General features: G+C 42.5%; 1 protein-coding gene across 2 annotated transcripts in view; it reads right to left on the bottom strand.

The window, feature by feature from the left end:
• LOC126378023 (tyrosine-protein kinase receptor) overlaps nucleotides 1-21,709 on the bottom strand; it is a 57,141-nt gene that overhangs the window by 17,988 nt on the left and 17,444 nt on the right. For both annotated transcript variants that reach the window (XM_050026082.1, XM_050026083.1), the window contains exons 2-18: nucleotides 18,201-18,289; nucleotides 16,546-16,664; nucleotides 15,957-16,161; nucleotides 15,071-15,152; nucleotides 14,411-14,477; nucleotides 13,446-13,752; nucleotides 12,205-12,371; nucleotides 11,057-11,244; nucleotides 10,463-10,622; nucleotides 9,023-9,170; nucleotides 8,616-8,762; nucleotides 7,536-7,695; nucleotides 7,104-7,283; nucleotides 6,236-6,381; nucleotides 4,772-4,883; nucleotides 3,398-3,499; nucleotides 1,889-2,105 (exon numbers count right to left, since the gene is read on the bottom strand). In XM_050026082.1, coding sequence (XP_049882039.1) covers nucleotides 1,889-2,105; nucleotides 3,398-3,499; nucleotides 4,772-4,883; nucleotides 6,236-6,381; nucleotides 7,104-7,283; nucleotides 7,536-7,695; nucleotides 8,616-8,762; nucleotides 9,023-9,170; nucleotides 10,463-10,622; nucleotides 11,057-11,244; nucleotides 12,205-12,371; nucleotides 13,446-13,752; nucleotides 14,411-14,477; nucleotides 15,071-15,152; nucleotides 15,957-16,161; nucleotides 16,546-16,664; nucleotides 18,201-18,289 — 2,596 coding nt within the window. The remainder of the gene's footprint in view (nucleotides 1-1,888; nucleotides 2,106-3,397; nucleotides 3,500-4,771; nucleotides 4,884-6,235; nucleotides 6,382-7,103; nucleotides 7,284-7,535; nucleotides 7,696-8,615; nucleotides 8,763-9,022; nucleotides 9,171-10,462; nucleotides 10,623-11,056; nucleotides 11,245-12,204; nucleotides 12,372-13,445; nucleotides 13,753-14,410; nucleotides 14,478-15,070; nucleotides 15,153-15,956; nucleotides 16,162-16,545; nucleotides 16,665-18,200; nucleotides 18,290-21,709) is intronic.

Raw genomic sequence — 21,709 nt, 5'->3', positions numbered from 1 at the left:
TAATTCAATGCAAAAACAGTTTTTTTTCGTGGCTTATTGTAGATTTGCCGCAGATTTGGGATTTGGCGTTGTAACTATTTGTAACTCACGCTCGTAAAAGGATTAGCTGAGCCACAGAACGAAAACAACTTTTTTTTTTTTTTTGACGTGACTTATTGTAGATTTGCCGCAGATGGCATTAACTACTTGGCCGGACAAATGGGGAGCGCTGAAGGCTCTCACCCGGTACAACGTTTAAGACAACAGGCCTGAGGGTGCCCAGTTGGGCGCGAACCTCGGCTCAGGGCGTCGTCTGAGAGGAAAAATATTTGAAAGAATTAATCGACCCTAGTGGGTCGATAGCGATAAGCGCTGAATGAGGGAAATCGTCGACCACGCCGGCGGGGTCGGTATCGGGGACCTGAAGTGTTTGGTGTCGCGAGCTGATTGGCTGCCTCTATGGCTAGAGTAATCGGGTCGTCGGGATCGTATATTACGTCCTTCGGACGCCGATACTTTTCAGTACCGTCCCTAAGCGGAATGTACTCGGAAGCCGCAACTACCAGGGGATTTGGGTGGTGCGGAGCAGAATCGAAAAAACGTTTGGAAGCTAATTTGAGCCATTGGGCAATGGTTGGCAGACCTAGGTCAATGTGCAGATTTTCATTGCGAAGGAACCACGGAGCTCCCGTGGCTTTCCGCATGAAACGATTTTGTATTACTTGTAGACGGTGAATTTGAGAGGGGCTCGCGTGAGCGAAAACTACCCCTGCATAGGTCATGATCGGACGGATGCAAGTCGTGTAGATTTTCACCTTATTCCTAAGGGACAATTTACTTCGCTTGTTAAGGAGACAATGAAGACGGCCCATTACAAACGCGGCGCGATCGCGCACTCGTTTGATATGGGCCTTGAAAGTAAGACGTCTATCTAAGACTACGCCGAGATACTTGACTTGCTCCTCCCAAGGGATCGGCTTGCCAAACATCGTGATGACTTTAAGTTGACGGCGTGACCGTGGCGTGTTATAATAGCCCTTTGAAAAGTACACCGCTGCACTTTTCTCCGGGTTTACCTCGATTCTCCATTTGCGAAAGAAAACAACTTATAACCATTTCATTTAATAATTGGAATTGCAAGACGTTATTTCTAGTTAGTTCTTAGCTACTTAGGTTTATTTCTAACCTATAAGTAATCAAATGCCATTAACTATTTGACTGAAACTTATTGTAGAATTGCCGCAGATGGCATTAACTACTTGGCCGGACAAATGGGGAGCGCTGAGGCTCTCACCCGGTACAACGTTTAAGACAACAGGCCTGAGGGTGCCCAGTTGGGCACGAACCTCGGCTCAGGGCGTCGTCTGAGAGGAAAAATATTTGAACGAATTAATCGACCCTAGTGGGTCGATAGCCATAAGAGCTGACGGTAATAGTCGATCACACCGGCGGGGTCGGTATCGGGGTCCTGAAGGGTCTGTTGTCGCGAGCTGATTGGCCGCTTCTATGGCTAGTGTAATCAGGTTTCAGGATCATTATATTACGTCTTTCGTGGGGTTGAAAAAAGTCCAGATTAATGTCGAACCGTTGAGTAAGTACTTACGTAAGTACCTATAAAAATGAGAAGGGATGAAGCGAAAAAGGTGCCCTATGGGAAATATGCGTGATTCTATATTTGATAAAATGGATAAAACTATTCGATTGATAAACAAAGTTAATGCATAACGCTGCTTTGCAAAAATATATTTTTTTCGCTAACCATGTTATGCATCGAATTACAAAACAGTGTAGTATAAGCCAGTGCGAAAAAAAACTAAATATAATGGAAATTAAAAACATAATTGTACAGTGTTGGTGTGTATGAAGTGAAGTTTGAATGCGAGGTCGTGATGAAACCAAGTTCACTTACTTTACAAGCTTCAGGCTCTCTCTGGACACCTGTGGAAGCCCTCTCACGTCCACTCCTGGCGGGAGAATGCCCTCACTTCCGTAGTGAGGGTTAAAAGCCATAGACAAGGCGTTCTCGTTGTTCCCCGGGGCGTTGCGCAGGCGATGCAATTGTACTTCTTGCTCGAGAAGACGCTTTTGACGAACTTCGGCTTCTTTCTTGCGTTGGTATGTGTTATCTGTGGAACAAAGTGGAATTTGTGACGCATAATGTATTGATTAGATAAAGAGTTATTGAAACAATGTATTGAAAGCAACTTTCACAAAGGCCGTTCATAGGATGGGTGACCACAAAAAAAAAGTTTTCATCTCGAGCTCCTCCGTGCTTCGGAAGGCACGTTAAGCCGTTGGTCCCGGCTGCATTAGCAGTCGTTAATAACCATCAATCCGCACTGGGCCCGCGTGATGGTTTAAGGCCCGATCTCCCTATCCATCCATAGGGAAGGCGCGTGCCCCAGCAGTGGGGACGTTAATGGGCTGATGATGATGATGATGAGGTATAGAGTTTGATGATGGTTATAGAGATACCTGCCGGGTCTGCATGACAACCGCGCCGCGCGCGGGTCGAATTATATTGAGCGCTTCGACCAATAGCCGTTTGACGTCCATCTACATAGGTAGATAGCATTCGTATCGTTTATTACTTACATATTCATATAAGATCAAATATTTGAATTAGACGAAAGAAGGTCGGCTGGCGTCCAATTTCTAAATTCGAACATTTAAACTAAATTGATAAAAAAAACAACGGTCCGCGCGCAGCCTTTACGATTCAAGTCTAAACTGTGTTCGAGGGGGGGGTGAGGTAAACTTAGCTCAGCCGCTGGGGAGCGGAGAGTTGCCGTTCTATACGTAGTATTATTCCTTATTCTATGCTTAGATAACAAATGGAATATTGCATAAGTAAACGAGTTTAATGAACTATAAAATTATGTCAATATCTGGATTTTGAGCAATCATGGCATTGAGCAGCATTAAGCAATAATACAGGCGCAGTCGGCACTGTCCCACAGGAGCGAATAGCTTGCAGCGGGAAAGTGCGCCTGGGCCTGCTTAAATAAAATAATAATAATAAAGAAACAAAACATTGTAAGTTGAAAATAAAATTATTGAAAAATATGCTTATTATTAAAAAAAATACAAAATTTAATTAATACAAAATAAAAATAATTATAATTATACTTTATTTATATTTATTTATTTGTTTTTTAATAATTTAAATAATAAAAAATAATGAACCGCTCGGGAACATTTGCGTCTTAACTCTATGCCTGGAACGAATATAAATAAATAAATAAATAAAAATAAAAATTGTTTATTTTCAGATAATTACAAATCCATAGATTGTTAGTAAATGCTTAAGAATCCTATGTTAGTACAGCGAAACAATATAAATAAGTACAACAAAAGATAAGCCTATATATAATATAATTGTAGGAATATAATTGTAATACCATTATGTATAACTTACACAAGTATAGACAGACGCCGATGACTCCGATCGCGCACACGAACACCGCTACTGACAGCGCGATCACCACCATCCACGAAATACGAGGCCAGGAATCCTCCACTGTTGAAGAGGAGTTCAAATAAATAAATAAATCTTTATTCCAAGTAACCATTGACTTATGTGTTAGTAAATTACTTATTACTAGTCTAAATATATAAAAGGAGAAACTGACTGACTGACATATCAACGCACAGGCTAAACGGCTAAACGTAGGCACTTGAAATTTGGAAGGGACGTAGCTTAGGTACCGTAGAGGTGCACTAAGAAAGGAATTCCCGAAATTCCCACGGGAACGGGAATTAGCGGGAAAAATCCTTCCACGCGGACGAAGTCGCGGGCAAAAGCTAGTGTTAGTATAAAATAAAAATAACATACAATATCAAAAACTTATAATACATTTGGGCGCGTGCAGCCCACTGCCGCGACGCAAATAGGGGCTCTCATCCCCAATCGAACAGACAGCAAGGTCAATTCAAACCCAAAACATTCATGAACATTTTAGTGTTTTCTAAATTATTTTCCGTTCCATAGGTACTTTGGCGACGGAAAATTCCACTTGATATCAACTGAATCATGGTCTGAATCATCCCTCAAAGTTTTCGTATTCCCTTTAAAACCGAAGGAACGAAATATTTGCTAAGTAGGTCTTTAAGATGTTAGTGGTATCTTTTCTCACTGTGTAAAGACATTCAGAAAAATACGGATAAAAAATCATAGCTTCAATATTCAATATTCTTTATTTGGATACTATGATGGTGTACAAGTTTGTAAGTTACTTACTTAGATATGAGTTTTACATCATAGACCCTTTCGGGCACAACAAAAGAGAAGTTTAAAAGAGAGAAGGAAGCTTTTCAAATAGTAACATCAGTATCATTAAGGTATTCACTAGTGCTGTATTTTTTTTTGACGTGACTTATTGTAGATTTGCCGCAGATGGCATTAACTACTTGACCGGACAAATGGGGAGCGCTAAAGGCTCTCACCCGGTACTACGTTTAAGACAACAGGCTTGAGGGTGCCCAGTTGGGCGCGAACCTCGGCTCAGGGCGTCGTCTGAGAGGAAAAATATTTGAAAGAATTAATCGACCCTAGTGGGTCGATAGCGATAAGCGCTGAATGAGGGAAATCGTCGACCACGCCGGCGGGGTCGGTATCGGGGTCCTAAACTAGTGCTGTATTAACATTTATTAATGAGAAGTTCTTTTATTTTTTTAATAAAGATTTTGTCACTTTTTTCTTCTTTTAATATGTTAGGCAGTTGAGCTTAGCTGGTGTTCAGCAATCAGACCCTCACGATAGTGTTATCATCGGGTGTAAAGGGACACTCACATATACACTTGGTAGCGTCATGCGCGTCGGTGCTCCAGGACGCCGGGCAGTAGCACTTGATGTCGCTACGGTACTCGTTGAGGGCCACGCAGCGGTAGTCGCAGCCGCAGTCCTGGGGGTTAGACAGCTGGTTAGAAAACATGAACCACATACGAGGCAAAAGAAACTCATGTACATGTCCCATATGTGGGTCACAAGGGACAATGGGAAAATCCGGGAGACTTTTCCGGTCTTGGCTACTATTTTTAAAACAATGACAAATTATATTTTTATTTATTAATATGATATTTTTATAACTTGAGCTAAATCTGCGACAAAAACTTCGCCTAAGACTGCATTTGAAGTTGATCCAAGTTTCGACTTAGCCGGAATTTATAACTTGGCTTTCTAGTTCGATAGTGAATTTCTGCCAAGTAGGTACTTCAACCACTAGGTATGCTCAATCCTATGACAAGCCGCCTTTGATGAATTGGTATCTCCAAATTATTCCAAGGACGTAAATATTATTATTGAAAATTAAGTGAATTACTCACTTATTTAATTACTATTAAGTTCAGGGGGGTTAAAATGGCCACATCGAAGCAATTCATCAAAGAAAGTAATTTGACATTTGTTTGCATTGCGCACTTAGTTTTATATGCGCAAATGTCAAATTGCAACTTTGCTTTCTTAGATGAATTGCTTTGATGTGGCCATTTTAACCCCCCAGTATATAAAAATCATTAAATCTGTGAGTAAATCTTTTTTACTAAAAGCTCAAAATTTCCCTGCAAAGAAAATATAAAAACAATGGTCGTGGGTAATTTATTTCTTACGAAATGGCAACGCGTGGTGGGATGACGTCAGCTGGGCTAACCTTGAAATGTTAGCTGTCACTTTTGAGCATACTTGTAGGCTCTGCACGGTAAATGCGAATTATATCGAGGTCTTCCACCAGTAGCCGTTTGACGTCCATCTACGTAGATAGCATTCGTATCGTTTATTGGCGTAACCGCCTCCGTGGTCCAGTGGTTGAGCATGTGCTCACGATCCGGAGGTCCCGGGTTCGAATCCCGGTGGAGACAAATCCCAAAAATCACTTTGTGATCCCTAGTTTGGTTAGGACATTACAGGCTGATCACCTAAATGTCTAAAAAGTAAAAAGATCCGTGCTTCGGAAGGCACGTTAAGCCGTTGGTCCCGGTTATTACTTACTGATGTAAGTACGTAGTCGTTACATGAGTCATGTCAGGGGCCTTTGGCGGCTCAATAGTAACCCTGACACCAGGGTTGATGGGGTTGGTAATTCACCTCACAATCCACACGATAGAAGAAGAGAAGATTGGTCGAAGCGCTCAATATAATTCGCGCCGCGCGCGACGCGGTTGTCATGCAGACCCGGCAGGTCTTCTTATACCATGGAATTGCCATACTTGGCAGGAATTCACTACCGTACTAGAATTGACAATTTGGCAGGGCACTCACGTGTATAGCCGGCAATATAAGCACTTCCCCCGGCCCGGTCCGTTGCGCGACTGTCACCTCGCTGTATTCCCGGATAGCTCGCGACGCGTCGATGTATGACCACCCGCCGCCGCCGTGGTTGCCTTCTCCGTCGTTAGTGTTGCCACCTGTCAAAATAGTACATTATTAACACGTTCGTTTGTTTAGTACATTATTAGTAAGTAGACGTTACATGTACTGGCCAACTGGGCACTCTCAGGCCTGTTGTCTTAAACGTTGTATCGGGTAAGAGCCTTCAGCGCTCCCCGTTTGTCCGGCCAAGTAGTTAATGCCATCTGCGGCAAATCTACAATAAGTCACGTCAAAAAAAAAGTTACATGAGCCATATCTTTGGGGTGGAAGGGGATCTCTCCTAGTGGTCCACCCTGGGCAATGGCATCACCTGACTCCCCAGTCAGTGATGACGGCTGAATGATCCCGCTGCAGAGTGGTAGGACCAGTAAGGGACCGCCTGGCTTGCGACCACCTTCTCACTAAAGTCCGGCGCCAAGTAGCTTGCTGCGTTCCGTCGCGTGTGAGAGTGCCAGTGCCTTTCTGGGTAAGCTCGTTCCACTGTCGATCTCTTCTTCTCCTCGTGGAAGAATGAAGTCAAGAGCAAACGGGTGAATATCAAAATGTGCCAAGTTTGGCGGCGAACTTTCATATTATTTTTTCGTGAAAAATTGGGTTCCGAGTAGTTCCGACATGAAAAAGGATCCAAAAGGATCCGAAAGGATGTCGGAACTCGGAACCCAATTTTTCACGAAAATACAATATGAAAGTTCGCCACCAAACTTGACATTTTGATATTCACCCAAACCCATCTTAATTAAAAAAAAACCATCCTCACCGAGCCAGCCCCCGCCGCCTCCCCCCCGCAGGCAGCCCCCGCCGCCGCCCCCGAAGCCCCCGTCGGCCTGCCCCGCGCAGGCGCGGCCCCCCACGCCGCCCTCCTTCACCGCGTTGCCGCGCACCAGCTCGAACCCCGGCGTGATGGGCCCGGCCCGGGACACCCAGCCACCTCCAGCTCCTGGGAAACAATTTATCGGTTAGCCTGTATCAATGCTGATGAGATTATAGCTATTGCTTTGGTACACCGGCTTGCTCCTCAAACGGGGAACGCCAGTTCGAACCCTGGCACCTGACTTGCACCAACATCTGTGAATTGCTTCGATGTGGCGTTTTTAACCCCCCAGAAGTCTTAAAAATCCAGAAAAAAAAATAAGTTTTAAAAGAAGATTTCAGGAAGAAGTTTTTTTTTTAAAAGAAGTTAGCATCTTACCAGAGGTGCGTCCAGGCTCGCCGTACATCCAGCCAGATTCGGGCGTGGCGTTCGTGTGAGGCTTGCCGTGTTGCGAGCCGTCGTCTCGGAAAATGCCTACCGAGATGCCTCCGCCCCCGCCGGCCACCAGCAGCGGCAGGGCCTGGCCTTCTTTGTCCAGCTACAAGAGAAGATAGCAGTCAGTAGGGGTTTCAAATGGCCACAACGAAGAAATTCATCTAAGAAAGCAATATTGCTATATGACATTTGTTTGCATCGCGCACTTAATTTTATAAGTACTTATGCGCAAATCTCAAATTGCAACATTGCTTTCTTAGATGAATTGCTTCGATGTGGCCATTTTAACCCCTTAGATTTTAACCAATTGAATGTATTGTTATATGGAACAAAATCGATCGACTAGGGCGAAAGATCTTAGGGTGGTATTAATAAACCAATCTCAGCTTCGGGACTGCCCTCAAGATCATGTCAATGTGACAGTTCTCATATAAAAACAGAGACTTGAGCATAATCTTGAGGGCAGTCTCAGCTGAGATTAGTTTATTAATACCACCCTTAGACACGATCTTAATCGACACATAATTTTAATTTATTATTGGTGCTAATCCAGTACACACCATCTACTTTTAAGATACCCGTCATTTTCTTACCCGACGAAAAGGAAAGGGACGGATGATTGACAACTGTTAATTTTAAAATGAATGAATAAGCCGGGCGAATAAAATAGACATATTGCTGGTATGCAACCCGTTTGACGTGGTGTCGGATTATTGACCAATACTTTGGGAGGGTTTTTAAAATTCCTGCCAATAATTCGCTTAATTTTCAATAATTTAATTTACGTCCTTGGAATGTTGGAGATACCAATTTAATGGTAACACTTACGTCATTAATGGGCTAGCAATGGCGGCTTGTCATAGGATTGAGCATACCTGCGGGCCTAGCACCGTAAGCACGCGACTCTTTCTCGCCGCGACAGAGGTGGTCTGTCTCTTTCTGTGCAGTACTTTGAGAGAGTGACGGGTGACGTATGTCGGGTTTTCTTATACCATGGCTTAGACGACTTAAATTAGTTCTCACCAGAAACACGTAGGTGGCGCCGCCACCGCCACCGCCCCCGTCGTGCACCTGCGTGTTGCGGACCTCGTGTGTCTTACTGGTGAACACTTGCAGCGAGTCGTTCTGGTGCTGACGGCTGCAGATCTGACCCTCTTGGGCTGATAGCGTCTGCGGGGAGATGATGGGGTTAAACGCATGAGTACTTTTCTACAAAGGCTGTTTCAGGAAGTCTTGTTACACTTGGTAATTATGGTTCCTTCTATCGTGTGGGTTGTGAGGTGGATTCTCAACCTCTACGTTACTACTTTCTGATGTAAGTAAGTACGACAAGTTATATGAGTCATGTCAGAGGCCTCTGGCGGCTCAATAATAACCTGACGCCAGGGTTAATGAGAGAATAAAAAGGGTTATGTTTAAGAGTCCCTTACCTTCTTGCAAGCGTTCATCCCCTGTTGTCCAACCAACATGTAGATGTGTTCGCTTTTGTGCAGCTCAAACAGCGCCCGCGCCTGCGCACCGTGCGACACCCCCGCCCACGCCGACCCCAGCCCGCCTGACGCGCCCGTTGCTATTATCCTGTGGGGAATACAAACATATTTTATAAAATAAAACAGCTACTTTTTGCTAGCGAGCTAAGAGCCCGTCGTGAGTTTCGCTCGGACGAGAAATACCTATTTCTTGTCACGAAATACCTATTTCTTGTCACGAAACACCTATTTCTTGTTACGAAATGCCTATTTCTTGTCACGAAACACCTATTTCTTGTCACGAAATAAGTACTTATTTCTTGTCACGAAACACCTATTTCTTGTCACGAAATGCCTATTTCTTGTCACGAAATACCTATTTCTTGTCACGAAATGCCTATTTCTTGTCACGAAATGCCCATTTCTTGTCAAAAGAGAAATAAGGTAAATGTTAGTATAGCAAGTGGGTAGTTGTAGAATACTAGAGTAAGAGAACCTTCCACCGGGTTATGAGCTGATAAGGCCGACCTGGAAATCTTTAAATAGACTCCGCACACAGGTTGGTGCACAGGTGCAGGTCGTGTCGTATCAGGAGGTGAAGGATTTGGCGGGAAGAAGAGCAGCTCTTAAATAAAGAGAGAGAGACACAGGTTGGCCGAAGTAAAGATAACCTGTCCAGGTGGGGTTTTCTCAACGGATCGGACCTGAGCTGCGTGTGTGGTGTGACGCTACAGACTATGGCTCATCTCACATCTTACCCCGCGTGCTGATACCTGTACGCGAGAGGAGCTGATGAATGCCACCGAAAATGCTGTCCGAGTGGCAAAATACTGGGCTGAAAAAATCTGAATGCCATCGAAACGACAAGAAGAAAAGTAAGATGCGGGTAGACTGCGTTTCTCCCTCCCCAGCAGTCAAACACAACCGAGTATGGTCACGAGCATTAATATGTATACACTTTGTTTGTTTTCTCACTAAATGTCAAATGTGTTAGTGCGACAGAGTCCTAAAGTGGGTACATTATATTGCTCATGACTGTACGGTCGTTTCTTTTATTCGCGGCGACAAGGATGGGAAAAAAGTTAGCTTTATTATTATTGTTTTTATGATTTTGGTTTGTTTTTCTTTTTTTTTTGGATTTTTTTTCTGTGTATTTATTGATTTCCGTGTGGTTTCTGTCCTGTGTTAAATGTAATGTACCTGCCTGTCTGTGTCTGTGGTGTACGAAAGTAATGTTTCTTTCTTTCTTTAAAAAAATCAACCTTTTTAAAGAAAGAAAGAATTTTTTTTTTTTTTTTGACGTGACTTATTGTAGATTTGCCGCAGATGGCATTAACTACTTGGCCGGACAAATGGGGAGCGCTGAAGGCACTCACCCGGTAAAAAAAGTCAAGCACTTACGTGTATATCCCCTCAGCAGGCACCTCCCACACCTGTATACCCTGATAGGGCGGCGTGGGCATCACGGTGACCGACACGGGCGTGTTGTTGTAAGCGACGTCGCACATCGTCTGGTTGGGACCGGTGCGACCCGTCGCCCCACACGTTGTGAACCGGTAGACTGGTGGAGAGAGAAGGTTTAATATAACCGCCTCCGTGGTCCAGTGGTTGAGCGTTGGGCTCACGATCCGGAGGTCCCTGGTGCGAATCCCGTAGGAGGGGGGACATATCACAAAAAACACTTTCTTCTTATCGTGTGAGTTGTGAGGTGAATTACCAACCACATCAACCTTAATTAAAACACATAATAACGGGTTCTTACCGCGTTTAAATGGGGATATGAGACTCCCGATAACCACATCAACCTTGGTGTCAGGGTTATTACTGAGCCATAGGTTAGGCTGATCCCTTATCATCATAAGGTTCATCATATCCAGCTTACGACATCGTATCAACAGTGGCTGCAAGTTGTCTTTGATTACTCGTGGCTCTGCCCACCCCATTAGGGATAACGGGCGTGAGTTTATGTATGTATTAATAATGGGTATAACTCACATATCTGATCAGCAAACGCAGCATGTGGCGTGGTCTTCTCTTCAAACACAGGGTCGTAGTAATTGTAGTCTCCGAGCTCTTGTGGGTCGATGTTCAACCCGAAACACTCCGGCGCCATCGAGAAGTCGTCTATAGCCGAGTCGGAGTATATACGCATGCCCATACGGGTCTTAAACTGGAGGTAATACCTGTGTGAACGATTAAGATTTCATATAGAAATATGTTTCTATTAATGATACAGGGTCTGCATGACAACCGCACCGCGCGTGGCGCGAATTATATCCAGGGCTTTGTCCAATAAACGCAGCGCATGCTATCTATGTAGATATACGACTAATGGATGCAATCGCGCCGCGCGCGTCGTGCCGTGCCGCGAGGGCTAATGCTGATTTGACTAGTTGGAAATTAGAAATTATACCTCTAGTATATTAACTACGAAATACTACATAACTATCTATCTATCTATATCAGCCTAAATTCATATCCAATTTTGGACGTAGGCCTCTTCCATGTTTTTCCATTTCCGACGATCCTGGGCTATCGACATCCAGCCAATCCTGCGTGCCGTACAATGTCGTCCTTCCATCTCATTGGTGGTATATATAATAACTATCACCCATCTTCTAAGATAACTCGACTCGGCCTCAGCTGAGCATTTTGATATTTTAACAAGACTTGACTTGAGTACTTTACTCCCTGGAGTCAAGCATATCATACTGCCAACATAATAATACGAAATTACATGACGTCATGCCTGGAGTAAACTCAAGTCAAGGTTAAGGCGCCTTCTTTTTTTTTAGTTGACTTTGATTTGCCGCAGATGACATTAACTACTTGGCCGGACAAATGGGGAACGCTGAAGGCTCTCACCCGGTACAACGTTTAAGACAACAGGCCTGAGGGTGCCCAGTTGGGCACGAACCTCGGCTCAGGGCGTCGTCTGAGAGGAAAAAAATTTGAAAGAATTAATCGACTGTAGTGGGTCGATAGCGATAAGCGCTGATTGAGGGAAATCGTCGACCACGCCGGCGGGGTGTCGGGGACCTAGGAATACCGAATTTGAGCCGAGTTCAAGGAAGACCTGGAGGTCGCCTCAACTGAACAAAGAAAGAAAAAACATTAATATATAAAAAAATTGTATGTTTTACCTCCTTGTAACATTGGGCAGGAAGATAGCGGCTCGGTACCAATTCTCCCCTTTATCTTTAGTGGAGAACCAGAGCGACGTGGTGGTGTTCCCGCGTGACGTCAGCTCCACTAAATCCACCGAGAGAGAGCCGTAGTTGCGGCCGTTTTGTTGGTAGTAGAACCTTATCTGGGGGTGGAAAGGTTTAATTAGATCAACATAGGTAGTATTCAAATCAAATCAAATCAATTTATTGGCGAGAACACATAATTTCTCCTGACACAGGCTATTTCAAGCTTAAAAGGGAGATTCTCTTAAAATGCATAAATGGTTTTGTCATAATTTTAATTATCATAATCCTATTCGCATAACGTTTTTAAGCATAATAGTACTTTCCCATAATAACATCTAAGAATACTGGTTTATTAGGTATACTTATTTTTGGACTAAAATAATATTTGTTGGTATAAATTTGATTCACATATAAATAGGTATCCATAATTCTTTTTTAGAATAAAAGTGTTTTGTCATAATTTTTACAAGACATAACAGTAGGTTAGGGTGCGGCGGGGGTGGCCCTTGGGCCACCCCTACGCCGCCAGAATGATTATCTTACACACGAAAAGTATACTGATTGATGACCAACAGCATGAAATAGAGTCAAAAAATATAAAACGTCACAATCAAGAACCAAATGCAACCAAGGAAAAAGTAAGTTTCGGAAATTTTCAAAGTTGTACCAAAACTTTTCTTATTCGGAGTATAGTTTTTATGGTTATAATACTTATGCTTATATGTCATTATTGTCATTAATTATTATGCTTATGGTAGTTATGAGTTTCAAAATTATACTTAAAAATTTATGACAAATGAATACTATGCGTAACTAATAATAGGACAAGTAACATTATGCCATGGTAAATTATTACATAAAAAAATATGCGTAAAAATAGAGAACCCTTAAAAGGAGGTACCAGCCACTTGTTTTATTGTGAACTCTTTTGTTGAAGAAATAAAGCAATGTTTTTTTTTTACATAAAATACAAAAAGGTGGTAAAATAATTCATATAACAAAGTTGTGATGTGTTCGGCCTGCGTGCAAGCGTACAAATATACATAAAAAAGAGATGGTACATTAAAAAAAAAGAATTCTGCCTTCTTATCACGTTAAATTTGGACAAAAATCAAATCAATCAATTACACAACACTACGCCATCTATATATTTTTTTTGGGAACCAGTTTTAAAAATTCAGAATACTTACCATGCAACAGTTATAATACTTCGACGTGATGTTGCCATGCACTTTCGGGGGTGGATTGAAGATAACCGTCTTCATAACTGCCGTTGACGCGAAATCTGCTTTCTCCTTGTTAGGCCCAGTTACGTTCATGTTTACGAAGAAATAATAACCCACACATTGCGATAGACTGTAGTTCATATGGGCTGGGAATAGAGGTGGTATTAGCATGGTGGGGTATGGGTCTGGTGGACCACAGGTGTGGTCATAGTTGGGCCCTGTCTTGTCCGTGGGTGTGGGTCCGTTGTGACGCGACCATTTCAGTATCGGCCTGTGGAGAAAGAGGCAAGTTTTAGTCTTCTTCTATCGTGTGGGTTGTGAGGAGGATTACCAACCTCATCAACCCTGGTGTCAGGGTTATTATTGAGCCGCCAAAGGCCCCTGACACGGCTTAACGTGCCTTCCGAAGCACGGATCATCTTATTTTCGGACAATATCAGGTGATCAGCCTATAATATCTCCACCGGGATTGGAGCCCGGGGCCTCCAGATCGTGAGCCCACCGCTCAACCACTGGACCACAGAGGCGTGACAGAGGTCCTTCTTTCACCATAAGGCAACAATAAGTGTTTTATGATGAAGGACATAAAATGCTAAATTAATCATCATCATCATCAGCCCATTAACGTCCAAACTGCTAGGGGCACGGGCCTTCCCTATGGATGGATAGAGAGATCGGGCCTTAAACCATCACGCGGGCCCAGTGCGGATTGATGGTTATTAACGACTGCTAATGCAGCCGGGACCAACGGCTTAACGTGCCTTCCGAAGCACGGAGGAGCTCGTGATGAAAACTTTTTTCTTGTGGTCACCCATCCTACAACCGGCCTTTGGGAAAGTTGCTAAACTTCAACAATCGCAGACCGAGCGCGTTTACTGCTGCGCCACCGAGCTCTTCGCTAAATTAATAATTACAAGTAATTTACTTACTGTGGCACGTTTTCAAACCCGCAGTTGTCATGTTCGAAGTTGCAATAAGAACCGTACGGCATTTTGTCTGAGAACAAATATATTATAGATGACAATACATAATCGGATTGTCAGGATCGTATACTTAGTACGTCCTTTGGGCGCCGATATTCTTCAGTAGATACTATCCCTAAGCGGGATGTACCGTCCCTTAACAGGATGTACCGTCACTTAACGAGATGTACCGTCCCTTAACGAGATGTACCGTCCCTTAACGAGATGTACCGTCCCTTAACGAGATGTACCGTCCCTTAACGAGATGTACAGTCCCTTAACGAGATGTACCGTCCCTTAACGGGATGTACCGTCCCTTAACGGGATGTACCGTCCCTTAACGGGATGTACCGTCCCTAAGCGGAAGCAACTCTTGAGAAGTTTTGCATTATTGTGCACGTACATAACATAAACAGCCTATATACGTCCCACTGCTGGGCACAGGCCTCCCCTCAATCAACCGTAGAGGGATATGGAGCATACCAAACTGTGGGTTCGTGGAGGTGTTTTTACAGCTAATATCCGGGACTAACGGCTTAACGTGACCTCCTTTCTTACTTTTTCGGACAATCAGCTGACGCTGTGCACAGAGCATTGTTAATATTAGTGTATTGATTAGGTACGTACCACAATTCTGTGTCTCATCGCTCCCATCATCGCAATCTTTTACGAGATCGCACACTTGTTGCAGCTTGATGCATGACTCCTTCTGCAAGGATAAATACAACATAACATAACCTGCTCACGGCTCCTTACATTCCCAAGTGGGTTGCATAACCCACCACCTTCCCATGGTCCTAACAACCTTTCGGTCATACGAACCTAAGGACCGAATCACGGGCGATGCGAGTGGTACTTGCTCGGGGTTCTTTCCCACCCGCACTTCTTGACACCTTACAAATGCTTGTCCTATCCCCTGGACTTCACTTCTCCCCTTTCTGGGGTAGGACACCACGCCACGGCTAGATTCCCAAGTGGGTTAGTCAGGTACATCCATCGCAAGATAAACTAAGCACCCAAGCCTCATCGAGCTTTCTGTTAGACCAACGTGATAAGTGAGCCTTATCGCCGTCTATCGCACGGCCGTCGCACTTAAGATAACTCATTGGTGCAAATCCGGTACCCGGGGTTTGACTGGCGCTCCCCGTTTGAGAAGCAAGCCGGTGTACCACAGGACTTGTCAGGACCACAGTGACTCATACACACAGTGGATTGTTTTTTTTTTGTAGTGTAAGTAAGTAAATAAAACCGGAGAGGAAACCGGAGAGGAAATATGATACGACACGATTCATTTATAACAAACATCATAGAAGGAAAAAATTAAGGGAAGAGAAGAAGGGGTAGACCTAGGAGAACATTTATGAAACAAATAAAGGGGAAGGTGCAGGTCGTGTCGTATCAGGAGGTGAAGGATTTGGCGGGAAGAAGAGAGGAATGGTGATTATTCCACAGACAAGAGCGCAGCTCTTAAATAAAGAGAGAGAAGTACTTAAATAAAAAAGCCAAGACTCACATTGATGATATTGCACTTGAGCTGTCCATGTTGGCACTGCCCATTGAACACGGGCGGTTCAGGCAGGCACTCCACCATCCGGATGTTGTCTATGGCTATGTGCGGCAGCGGGTGCGAGAGGCTCACGTAATTCGGTCGGGTTATCTCGATTATAATGCGCACTTCCTGCTGGACTTTGCCAATTGTGAAGCGCATTGGGTACCACCTGGGGAAGGAGGGATATGATTAAGATTTTAAAAAAGGATAAAACGAGCCTCGTTTACTTAAATCGGAAGACCAAAATGTCCAAACTTTCAAATAACATTTTGTAACTATTGTGTTCGGAAAACTCGGGGAGAGGTAAATATAACATAATAAATAGGTAATAAATACTGCAGCGTTTCCTAAACTGGGTACCGCGAAACCTGAGGGTTCTGCGAAAATATATTTTTTTTATCATAATAAAAATTTACTTTATTGGACAAGTGCCATCTAAATAGGGACAAATGGGGAGCGCTGAACGTAATGTACAACATTTACTTTCGGCCAAGCACTTTAATGTCAACTGCGGCAAATCTACAAAAAGTCACGTCAAAAAAACAACACTCACATCTCGAAGTTGTTCCCAGCCACCTCCTGCAGGATCCACTGCACCTCAGAGACAGTGGACTCCGAGACCAGACGGATGCTCGCGTTTTGCATCTTGCTCTGATGCATGCGCGCCTCGAACTGTTAGAAGGCGATGGTGAATGTCACAGTTAAGGTATACAATAAAGAATAACACGGTTAAGGATCTTCTTCTTATCGTGTGGGTTGTGAGGTGGAATACCATCCTCATCAACCCTGGTGTAAGAGTTATTATTCGCCAAAGGCCCCTGACATAGCTAAGAATAAAAAAATAAGTAAGTAAGTATAAAAAGTCTTTCACAAAACTGCCAACGCCTAATCGGCCTAATTCTAAGAATTGATAGGATTCTACTGAATCAAGTTTTCCAAAATAAACAAAACAAGAATCGACTTAAGCTGTTAGTCAGTAGTACTTAGTAATTATAAAACTAGACAGAAAATTCCGACATCGCGTACGAATAGGAAGAATCGAACCCCCGCGGCACAGCAACCGCGCCGCGTGCATCGCGACTTGCGATTGCTAATGCTATCTACGCAGATAAACGTCGTATGGCTATTGGTCGAAGCCCTCGATATAATACGCACCGCGCGCGGTTGCTGTGCTGCGGGGGCTGCGGTTTTAAAGGCACGTTAAGCCGTTGGTCCCGGTTACTACTTAAGTATGTACGTAGTCAATACATGAGTCATGTCAGGGGCCTTTGGCGGCTCAATATTAACCCTGACACCAGGGTTGGTGAGGTTGGTAATCCGCCTCACAACCCGCTCAAATTGGTGATCTTAGACGCCTCAACCTTACTTCGAGTTTATTTTTTTTTTTTTTTGTTTTTGTTTTCCCCGAAGGGTAAGGCAAAGGGAACTATGCCCATACAGCCATGTCTGACGTATTTTTTTTCTTGATGATTAATGAAATGATGAAAGGTGATGATGATGAAACCTAAGCCCCCACCCTCGGAGTAGACTCCTACTCCGAACCCCAAACGAATTAACTCAAAAGTCCGCATAAACTTTTGAGTTATGAAGCGGCTTCCTGACACGAAGCGAAAATAGGCAGATACACTTTGTTTATTGAATACTCCAATATAATAACACTCGCGAATGTCTTCCGACTAACTTAATGCGATCATTAACCACAAAACACCACTTCGTATTAATTATTTAGATTATTCAATGAAGAAAGCAACTGTCCCGTTCCCGTCTCCCGCCAAAAAGCTTACTTCGAGTTTACTTCAGTAAGGTGTGACGTCATTGTATTCGTATTATTATGTTGGCAGTACGGTCACGAGCATTAATATGTATACACTTTGGTACAGGCTGTATGGTCCTCAGATCTTTGCCTGCCTTATATAAGGCGAATTTAAACAACAACAACAACACTTTGGTACCATGTCACATTAACTTTTTTGACAAATTGAACTGTAAGTCTCACTAAATGTCAAATATGTTAGTGCGACAGAGTCCTAAAGTGGGTACATGATATTGTTCATGACTGTACGACATGCTCGACTCCAGTGACTAAAGTCCTTAGGTCGAGGACGTAAATGTCAGCTTAGAATACCAAAATACTCGGCTGAAGCTGAGTCGAGTGAACGTCTTAAAATAGGGGTGTTAACTAATAGACCAAAGAGCCAAGGACCTCACCTTGCAGAATTCCCATAGACCTCGGAAGGGCGGAGACTTGATAACCATGTTTTCCATTGTGGGGTCCACGGGGAGGTACAAGAAATGACCTGGGGACAATATAAAAATAGTTTAATATTTAGTTGTATAAATTACTTATTAAACACAAAAACAACATGGTTATCTACAAATAGATAAAAATCTCCAAACCATCATACCGAGGCAAAGTGACCGAAAGACTGGCCGCATTTCCATTTTGAACAGCTAAAGCAATCCTTTGACAAAAGTAGGTGCCAGTCTAATATATATACATAGTTTAGTAGGTAGTGTGTAGTGTAGTTTAATATTATAATCATTTTTTTTCGTCCTAGGAAGGTGTGATCCAAATCTGCTTCGGTTAAGTAGATAAGTAGTCGTCTGACGCTAAAAGTTATTACTTACCTACCCGACATATTGAGTTAACTCAATGATATTTAATATTTAAACGTATTTGATGCCAAAAATGTGCCTTTCCTAAAGTGTACATAAATTATATAAATAATTAGTTATCTGTATTATTGCTATGTTATTTTGAAATGTAAAACTAGTGTTATAAGTTTCTATAAGGTTCAACCGGCGAAACATTGTAAATTATATGTAAGTACTATGAACTTGACTGTGTCAGTTACTTAGTGTTTTAATATTTATATCAAATAAAGAACTTTGAAAAACAAAACAAACAGTCATTCTCCTAGCATTATACCGTTTCTCACATGGTCCGCTTACCTAACCTGAAGATTTGACAGATCCGGTTTTTACAGAAGCGACTGCCTGCCTGACCTTCCAACCCGCGAAGGGAAAGCCAGCCCAGTACAAGTCACATGTACTGGGCTGGCTCCGAAAATGCATTTCTAGGGAAAGTGTTTTTTTTCCACGACGTATTATATGTTATGTTTTCCAACTAAATATTAATGTGTGTATTAACTATATTTTAATGTTGTAAATGTATATGTGTGTCGAAGGTTTTACCTGAAAAAACTTTTTTTTTAGTAAGTATTATTATTTTTGTTAGTGTTGGGTTTGTTTTCGGTCAAGTAGATAATAATTTAAAAAAAAACGTTTATTTTCGGGCAACTTAGTCCATAGATGGCTAGAAACTACTTAAGTGGCATATTTACAATAAGGCACGTCAAAAAGAAACCGCTGTCTACCCCCAATTGAGAATATAGCCGTGAACTTATAATATATTACGATGCAACAAGAGACAACCCTACGTTATTAGCTAGGGGTGTTGAATGCTAAGGGAATGGGATGACATTTGTCTGAGCTTATTTTTTTTGCGTCGCACTCGCTAAGTACTTTTGTAGTAGACAGTTATATGCGCCCACGCATCTAATGTGAGCGTAAACACTGCCAAAACGGACTGCGGACGGTGATGGTTTTAAAAATCAAATCAATTTATTTGCGAGAAAACATAAAATACAAAAAGGTGGTAAAATAATTTATAATAACAGGGGGGCTAAAATGACCACATCGAAGCCATTCATCTAAGAAAGCAATATTGATATTTGACATTTGTTTGCATTGCGCACTTACTTTTATATGCGCATAAGTGTATGTGCATGCATGTTTTATTGTTATAAGTAGTCTAGTTTTACGTTACACTTAATTATCTAATTTCACGACTGTAACTAGTTATGTATGCCATAAATAAATAAATGTCAATTTGAAAAGTACTTATTGCTTTCTTAGATGAATTGCTTCGATGTGGCCATTTTAACCCCCCTGATGTACTTAATGTGATAATTACCTACCTATTTTCTATTTGTTCGGGATATACAATTATTCAAAAATATATAATTTTTTTAATGATATTGCTTGATATTTGTATGAGATACGTATAGAATTATGTTGCTATCAATATTGCTTCGCTTTATTTTGATCAAAATAATAATGGGTGGAAGATGTGTTGTGCCTGGGTGTAATAACAAGGGTCATCATTTCATCAACAATTTAAGAGCCACGCTCTTGTCGGTGTAGCATTTTCCATTCCAGTCTATCAAAGGTCAATTCCTTGACTTGTATAAGACACGTCGTTAACCTTTTCTTTAATCTGTTCCATGTAAGCTCTTCTTGGTCTTCCCCTTCCTCTCATCAAGGGTCATCATTTATTACCCAAAAACGAAGACACAGACATATAAGCAACTTTTGTAAGTTGCTTATATGTCTGATATCCATGAAATGAGAAGGTTAAACGAAGGCAATTCTGTACAGAACCATCTATATTTTTTTAAGGAACGTAAAAATTATCATTTTAGACGGAAGCTACTTATGGGCATACTCCGAACACTTTATACAAAATGCGCGTTCTGTGTGTGTGACGTCTGACCCCTATACGATTGAAGACTAAAGTAAGATCGCGGGGTGAGGTAACCCTAGCTCAGCCACTGGCGGGGAGCAGAGAGTTGCCTCATCATCATCAGCCCATTAACGTCCCCACTGCTGGGCCACGGGCCTTACCTATGGATGGACAGGGAGATCGGGCCTTAAACCATCACGCGGGCCCAGTGCGGATTGATGGTTATTAACGACTGCTAATGCAGCCGGGACCAACGGCTTAACGTGCCTTCCGAAGCACGGAGGAACTCGAGATGAAAACTTTTTTTTTATTTGTGTGGTCACTCATCCTATGACCGGCCTTTGCGAAAGTTGCTTAACTTCAACAATCGCAGACCGAGCGCGTTTACCGCTGCGCCACCGAGCTCCTCAATGAGAGTTGCCTATCTACACTTAAGTAGTATTATTTTACAGGGTGTTAGTGACACCGTAACGAATACTGAGGGGGATGATTCAGACCATAATTCTGAGTTAATATCAAGTGGAATTTTCCGTCGTGGAGTTTTCGTTACGATGCTGTACCCTGTATAACATTGGTCGCTACTGGCTATTTATAAGCATAAGACGGACTGTTCAAAGGATTGAAAGACTTCGTTCAACCTTCCACTAAACATTTGCCATTGTTGTGCAAGATACATCAGTACAATACGCACAAAGGGACATTTTTATTACAATTGCAAGAATACCAGCACTTTCCACCAACCCGCAGTGGAGCAGCGCGGTGGAGTATGTTCCATACCCCCTAGGGGGAGGTCCCCCCCCCCTGTGGGAGTTTACATTATAGGCTGTTTATACATATACATGATAGTAAAAAAAACATATTCAAGTCAAAGATAAATTATGAAAATCTGATTACTAAATAAAGACAGATCTAAAAGTGATAAAAATCATTTTATTTTTCTATTTAAATGGCTTTTAAATGAATTTTAATAAAGAATTTATAAATGTAAGTAAGTACCTAATAAATAGTAAATACGACATTTTGTCATGTTTTTCTATGACGTCACAGGAAATTCCATAGTGATTTCGTGTTTTGACGTTCAGTAAAAAGTAACTGATTTCACTAGTTGGAAACCACCTTATTGTCGTGGTTTTCTCTAGAAAGCGACGATATGCAGCTTAACAATGTTTCATTGTACTTAGGTACAATTTTA

Source organism: Pectinophora gossypiella, chromosome 25 (assembly GCF_024362695.1).
Source record: "Pectinophora gossypiella chromosome 25, ilPecGoss1.1, whole genome shotgun sequence".
NCBI lineage: Eukaryota > Metazoa > Arthropoda > Insecta > Lepidoptera > Gelechiidae > Pectinophora > Pectinophora gossypiella.
The sequence above is the reverse complement of the archived record's forward strand: the minus strand, read 5'-3'. Positions and strand labels throughout refer to the sequence as shown.